Source organism: Etheostoma spectabile, chromosome 19 (assembly GCF_008692095.1).
Source record: "Etheostoma spectabile isolate EspeVRDwgs_2016 chromosome 19, UIUC_Espe_1.0, whole genome shotgun sequence".
Classification (NCBI taxonomy): Eukaryota; Metazoa; Chordata; class Actinopteri; order Perciformes; family Percidae; genus Etheostoma; species Etheostoma spectabile.
The window spans coordinates 12,166,653-12,174,594 of NC_045751.1; the positions used below are offsets into that span (position 1 = coordinate 12,166,653).

Sequence of the window (7,942 nt, forward strand, 5' to 3'; positions counted from 1 at the left end):
CAGTGCTAAATGCAGAACACTATCTCGTAACCCTGCCAACGTAGAGCTACTTTTGAACGTTTATGTTTTAAAAGGTTGTTTTTTTTCCCCATTAACAATTGTTTTATACGTGTGCTGATAATACATTTGAATCAAATAATAGGCTCCAAAATGTGAGCTGGAGTAAATTTTAAAAACTTTTTTTTTTATTAAAGAGTTCAGGCAATATGGAAGCATACTGGAGACGAAGCATTTGTGTAGCCTGTTGATATTTGTTGTCTGTTTTATAGGGTCCCTCAGATTGTATGTAAGCCTCATGGCTCATTCAGTGCAATGTGCTGCAAACCACTAGCCTACTTTCTTGAATTCTAAACTACTAGGCTACTCTGGTAGAAAACAGTCGGAAACAAACCATTTCTTTTATTTAGTTTTCTCTGATTCTAATACAGATGTAAACAAGCTACACATGCACCATATCATGCCAATATTAACTAAATGTTTGAAGTTGTGATTGCTATAGTGCCATCATTATGATGATATTCCCTCATTTCTTGCTGGGGAGCTGCGAGCTCCGTTCCTGCTGTTGTGTTTTTGTTAGGTCTCCCCCCTCCCCGTCCTTCCTCTCTGTGTACTTTTAAAAAAATTATTTCTTTGGTCCTGGGACGCGTTTCTATGTCCCAGTGTATTGTTTGTTAATTGTTTAAATATAAATAAAACAATAAAAATATTAGATTCAAAAAGTGTCCACGAAAATTATTATTTGGTAAGGTAAAGGTAAAAGAGAATGCCAAAGAAAGGAGAAAACAAACCAACACATAGACATACATGAAAATAGAGAGGCATAGGGAACAAATAAAGAACAATGAAATTAGCCTGTACATAATGGAAAGTAACATATTATTCATTGTTTCTTACATGTTTTAAAATATGTCATCCTTAGTAATCCTCTAAAAAGCAATGCTGCTGTGTGCTGCTTCACACTCCCACTGTGATTTGGAATAACTTTCCAAATCATAACCATTATTTTTTCTTTTTCTGGTTAGACATACAGTATGAAGAGAAACACTTTTTTTGTGTAGCTATACTTTTATCTATGAGCAGCTTCCATATTGAAATAAAATCCGGCACTTTAAAAGAGCAACAACATACAATAGAGTTTTTTTTAAAACTTCACAGGTCCTTACTGGCCTGCTGGAGTTTTCACCCAATCTTTGGCCTGGTTCCCAGAATGCCATGTCTTATTGCTTTTGACACTCCCATCTTGCTTGCTATGGGCCAGTAGACTGTAGTGATATCAAGGCTTTCTGTCTCTTTAACTCCTTTTGCTCATTTAAATCCCCTTAATCTCAAGAGTAATTCTCAGTTTCTGCTTCCTCTTGTGACATCATTCTTTTCAGCTGAACCTTCTGATTAGTTGCTGGACACCTTGTGAAACACTTCAACTGAAACCCTAGACGCATAATGGGATTCCCCACAACAACAACAACAACAAAGAACATTTATATGCATGACATCACATATAAGGCGTAATTATACATTGTTGTCTGTCTGTGGTACCAAAATGGCATGTTAATTCTTTGTTTTAGCAGGTGTAAGAAGGCAACCTGTTGGACCCACCACCGTATCCAGAAAGTAACTTTGCTTGGTGTCGGCGGTGGTGTCATGTGGTGCGAGGTGTTTGCAGGTCTTCTAACAAGCCAGTGGCAAAAGCAGTGTGTCATGCCAACCAACACTTCTCAGTGAACTTTAGGGATAAGATTCATGACTCAGTTATCCCTGTGGCAGGTCTCGTCTTGTGCTGTACTTTCAGCTATAGGGTGGGTATGAGTTCCATTCTTAGGAATTACATTATATACAGTAGTATATGATTGCTCATATGAGGCAGGTTTTGAGGGCAAAACAGGCTCAATTTACATTATGTTAAATACCAAGGATCTGTGCCGACATTCTTTTTCATCTTTGTAGCAAATGATTCATCAATATTTTATAATTTAAAAAAGCATAAAAAACATACAGATAATAAAGGACAAAGTGTTGATTTAATTAAAAAGTACAGTACAAGCATATTGTAAAAATATACTCATAATGAAAGGCAATGGATTCATTAGGCACAAACCACACTGCTGATGTTGTACACGTTGCTTCCTCATTCCGTAAGAAAAGGTCTAGTGTCTCAGAGTCAGCTACTGTTGTGTGTGAATTTGTCTGACATGATTTTTTTGTCACACACTTTGCCCTCTGTAATTTTCCACTGTCGAGGTTAAAATAATCTTGACTCACTAATATTTAAAGGTGATGTTTCACACTGGGTTTATTCAATTCTCAGTTCAAATCATTATCAAAATGAGCCACCTAATTTTTTGGGGATTATTTTTTGGGCATTTTCAGCAGAACAGAACAGCAGAAGACATGAAAGGGGAGAGACAGGGGGGGGGAAGACATGCAGCAAAGGGTCGGAGTCGAACCCTGGCCCACTGCATCGAGGCGCAACCCTCCATACATGGGGGCCCACCCCACCAATTGAGCCACCTGGGCACCAAATGAGCCAACTCATTTAACACAACAAATGTCACCCCACGGTAAACTCATTAGTATGAAATATCAAATAGTTTTCAGTCCTATCAAAGTGAAGTCAATGTTACCAAGTTAGATGACATATACTATCAATTTTTTTTTGTTGTTTCTTTAAAGTTGTAAAATGTATATAAATGATGTATCCTGCTTGGTTCCTTCCATTTCCACTGTGTCAACACAGGCATACTTGTTTGTAAGGAGAATTAAGCAAGGCAGTGCTAAAAAAGAAAATCTCATCATGACCATTCTCTGGATAAAAACATACGATGGGATAGTGAGATAAAAATATAATTATTGTTATGACACCACACAGATATTATGTCAAACCTAAATATATATAAATAACACTGCCACTGCCATCTACTGGTTGTCTCAGTTGGTTAGACCATGTTGTGTGTACTGCAGTTTTGGCAACAGATAAACTTATTATGCTATGATAAAAACATATTATAATTATCTGACTGACATATGCATTTTAAAAAAATATCAGGAAATAGGATAACACTGAACTCTCTCACCTAATAGTGCAGGTTTTTGTTTTTATAGCACTGTGATCAACATTACGACATGATTCTGCTTTTTGCTGCTGGACAAAAGGAACATTAAGTTTTACATTTTGCAATACTTTCATTGAGAGGAAGTGGAGAGAAAAAATATTTGTAGTGGGATGTCAAGACAATTGTTAGCTAACTTGTCACAAAAAAAAAACATTTTTACAAAAGTCAAATGTTATGGATTCTATAATGAAAACGCATTAGGTGAACTGAACAACAGTGTTGTGACATGAGTTCCCAATAAAACTGTATCAGAGATGTTGCAATATCCTGACAAAGAACGACACAGCAAGATTGAAAAGTTCTTAAACTCAAATAAACACAGCCATAGCTCTGAGTAAAATATTTCTCTGTGGCAAAACGGTAAAAAAATAAGTGGCTAACAGGATTACCAGATGAACATCTAATGTGTTATGTTCCCACACCTGGTGGCAATTAAAAAAAACTTGTACACCGAATCAAAACCATGTCCCTTTGTTGGCATCAACTAGATAATATGATAAAAGAAAAACTTTACATTGAGAAATGTTGAATGTAACTTTACATATTTATTGTGCTATTTATGAATATGATATGGAATACATAATATATAACATATTTATAAAAAATATGTTCATCATTCAAAAAAAGAAACAACAAAAAAACTGTTGAATGTAAACCAGGTCATTTACAAAATTGCACAAGTATTGCACAGATGAAGACTTCTTGTTTTTCCGTGTTGTAATTTCAAAGAAAAGGAGTTTCATTTCAGGCAACTTTTCATTTATTTAAAAATACATACAGTATACATGAATATCTACACATGTTCAGTACCAGGACAGATTATTTTTACACATTTTTATTTAATGTCCAGTTGGTCTTTTGGCTCAGACACACACTGAGAACTGTTGGTCTGTCTCTTGGACACAAAGGACAGCTCTTTATTGCCCTCACCTGGGGAGGTGCTTGAGATATGGCGGAAGAGCTTCTGGATACCGGTGTCACGCAGGGAGCTCCTAAAGGAGCGAGCCGCAAACATGTAGAGGATGGGGTTAGCAGTGCTGCTGATGAAGATCATGGCTCCAGCAATGAAAGTCATGGTGCTCCTGACGCTCTCCAGAGTCTTTGCTGCGTCCGGGAGGGAGTTTTCAGTGGCCAGGATGATGAGTGACAGGACATTTTCTATGTGATGAGGCGTCCAACAAATGGCAAACACGACCACTACGCTGGCAATCAGCACTGTGGACTTGCGTTTAGACTTGAAGCTCATCTGAGTAATCCGGCTGCACAGGCAGCCATAGCAGACCACGAGGATGATGAAGGGTAATATGTAGCCCAGCAGTGTTTCTAGCAGCACACACACCAGCTCCTGGGTCACAGAAGTGTAAAGCCTGTACAGACAGTGCTCCTCACCAGCATCCGTCCCTACAACCTGAGTTGGGATGACCGGTATGCTGAACACAAATGCTGCAGTCCACAGAGCTAGCAGAACTTTATTTAAAGCTTTTTTCCTTTTCCAGCCAGCCGAGGACAAGGGGTGGCGCACAGCCACAAAGCGTTCCACACTCATGAGGGTAATGAGGAAAACGCTGCTATACATACAGGCGTTGATCACGAACACCATGGCTTTGCAGCAAGCTTCTCCAAACACCCAGTGGTAGGCCAGGGAGTAGATCCACAGAGGCAGGGTGATGAGGACCAGCAGGTCTGCAGCAGCCAGGTGCAGGATGAGCACCAAAGTGTGGGAACGCTGCTTGACGTGTCTCAGGATAGTCCAGATCACCAGCAGGTTCCCCGGAGCTCCTACCAGGAAGGACAGGCCCAGGATCACACAAGCCACTGCTGTCCCGCCGTCAAACTCCTCAGGGGCCATGGCAATTTCCTCTGAGGAAGACAGCTCAGTTGAGTTATTCATGCTGCAAGTGTATGTGCTGACAGTAGCGTCTGCATGAAAAGAAAAACCAAAGTGCTGTACAAGCAAGTCTTCACTTCCCTTTAAAAGGGACAACACAGGAAAGAGGGTGATTCACGCATTCGTCATAGGTCCATTTTTCACCTCAGGTCATGATGGAAAAGTAAAGGAGTTTCAAAAAATGTAAAGAAAAATCTACAAACAGAAATTAAAGTGATCTCAAAAGTGAAATGATCTCAGATGCTCCACCAGAGAGTACGTGCCGGAGTAACGAGCCGGAGGATCTGGATGAGGACTAAGTTTATGAAACTTCCATGATACACAAAAAAAATCAAATTTAAATTAGATTAAATTATTCTTTCAATGAAGCATATCTTGCTTTTCCTCACATTTTTTAAACTGTCTAAAAAAATATGTCCTATAGATGAAACTAACATGATGGCTACAGGTCTGTTATGTAAAGGAGCAGTTTCAGAAACTGGCCTGATCCCATTTAGTGCCACAAGGAGGAGACTCTTTGCCTGATAATAAGAGTCTGAATAATGAGAGAAGTGTATCAAACAGAATTCATGTTATTGGGCGGATTCTCTGAAATGATGTAACTCACAGCTTTTTCGAAATTGTGTGAGTGAGTATTTAAGTTAAACGAAAGCAACCCTTTGCCCACTTACATCCTTGATAAGATAATGACTAAATATCTGTGAGTATTACAGGGAACAATTGCTTCAATTTCAGTAAGCAAGAAAATTTGTCAAGTTCTGCGTTGAATAAAGATCAGTGAGAATGATAAACTATTTAAGTTTTTTAAGCATCAACAAAAAAAAAAAATATTTCTGCAATTTCCAAGAACATTTATCTGGAGGTATTTTTTTTCATTTTTTGCAATTCAGAAAACATAAATTGTAATACACAAAACATATTACACACTACATGAGCGTATCAAGTTATAAAGTGGTCAATTTTTTAACTACACGGCAGGAAATGATCATCAACAGCGAGAAACATGTAAAGACTGCAATCATGTGTGCATTGACATCCGAGGGTAAATGTGAAACAAAGATAGGAGGGTATTTGGTACAGTGACTTGCAGAAGTTTACACACCCAGGTTAAAATTGATGCCTAATTCAAAAGATTTAGGAAAATCCAACTTTTTGAGGACACCAATTTTCTTTGTGAATGAATAATGTATTGTAAAGAAAATTTCTTCCTTAAAATACCGAGGCCATAAGTATAAGCCTATGATAAATTCCAAGAGTATGTGATGATGTGAGGTTATTTTAATTCCAAAGGCCAAGGGAACTTTATCAGGATGCATAGTATCCTGGATTCATGAAATAACTAGCCTTTAAAAATAAAAATCTGCCTGCTTCTATGGGAATTTAACAAAGGTGTTGGATTTTATTAATGTTTTGAATTAAGGCATTAAGATCAATTTCCAAATTTGTATTTTTCTTTTTGACTTTAGCATGGGTGTGTAAACGTATGCAAGCCACTGTATGTGCTAATGATATGAATAGCTTGAACACTGACAACCATTGTCAGCACTATTTACATATGACATACAGGCTTTCAAAACCTTAGATCCTATAAAGGCTTTCATAGTCAAGTATAGTCCCTTAATTCACTTCAGAAAACAAATGTCACATTTCCCTTGCATCACATTTGAAGGAATTTAGTTTTCACTTCAGTTTTCAGTCAGAAATCAGCTTTACCTGAATCTTTGCTGCCATCTGGCCAGTCTTCTGTTGTACTACCAGCTCCCTGAGTTTGATGGTGTGAGTTGCCATTTCCTGGAACAGCCTGACCAGTCGCGACTCTTCCAGACTCCCTCGTAAGTTCCTCTCAAAGATGTCGTATAAAACAGGATTCACTGAACTGCTGATGAAAACAAGGGCACCAGAACTAAAGACAACACTCTTTGGAACACATTCATGTTCTGTGCCAGATCTCAGGATACAAACCAGATCAGTAATGTTGATGATATAATAAGGCAACCAGCACAGTGTGAAGGCTAGAACCACAGCGTGCACAAGAACAATGGATTTCTGTTTGGAGATGAAACTCATTGTCCTGAGCTGGGCAGCTACTAGACAGTAGCAGAAACTAAAAATTATAAAAGGAACTACAAAGCCCCCCCAAGGTCTCCAGACATGATGATCACTTAATCTGAAGGCTTTGTCAGAATGTCAGGCACTCCTAGAAGCAGAGCAAGGAACTACAAAAGTACAAGACATCTGACTCTTGGTCTTCAAGCGCATCATCACAAATACAAAGACAGTTGGCTAAATAGCATTCCACACTCATAAGGGGGATGAAGAAGATGATGCCGAACATGCATACACTGATAATGTACACCAAGACCTTACAGAAGGCATCTCCACACACCCAGGTGTGTACCAGGGAGTAGATCCAGCAGGTCTGCAGCAGCCAGGTGCAGGATGAGCACCAAAGTGTGGGAACGCTGCTTGACGTGTCTTAGGATAGTCCAGATCACCAGCCGGTTCCATGGAGCTCTTACCAGTGAGGAGAGGCCCAGGATCACACACGCCACTGCTGTTCCCCTGTCTAAACTCCTCAGGGGCCCTTTTCTCTGAAGGCAACTGCTCAACTGAGTGGTTCATGGCAAAAATGTGTGCGCTGACAGTGGCGTCTGCATGAAAACAAAAACAAAGTGCTGTGCAAGCAAGTCTTCACTTCTCTTGATGGACAAATTGAACAGGAAACAAGTTTCTCACAGGACTAGTCAGAGACAGGAACCAAAATGACACGCACCGAAAGCTATTTAGTTCACTGTAGACAGCTGTTATTCCAAAGAACTATCTTTTTCTGTTTTGTGACCATGATTTGGTTAGCAACTTTATTACTTATGGAACAAGTCAGGAAGAATGTAAGTACATAGTTGATTTGATTGCCATGGAATGATTAAAGGTCCCATGGCATGAA

At 39.0% G+C, this 7,942-nt stretch overlaps 1 protein-coding gene across 2 annotated transcripts; it reads right to left on the reverse strand.

Moving 5' to 3' along the window:
* Window positions 1-3,209: 3,209 nt before the first annotated feature.
* Window positions 3,210-7,620, reverse strand: LOC116706974 (C3a anaphylatoxin chemotactic receptor). 2 transcript variants are annotated; one of them, XM_032544060.1, is made up of 2 exons: window positions 7,585-7,620; window positions 3,210-4,959 (listed from the first exon to the last, which is right to left on the reverse strand). In XM_032544060.1, exons 1-2 carry the CDS (start codon window positions 7,618-7,620, stop codon window positions 3,946-3,948), a joined length of 1,050 nt encoding a protein of 349 aa, XP_032399951.1. In that variant the 3' UTR covers window positions 3,210-3,945. The 2 variants fall into 2 exon arrangements, with proteins under 2 accessions (XP_032399951.1, XP_032399950.1); XM_032544059.1 differs by lacking the exon at window positions 7,585-7,620 and having other exon boundaries at window positions 3,213-5,221.
* Window positions 7,621-7,942: the final 322 nt, after the last annotated feature.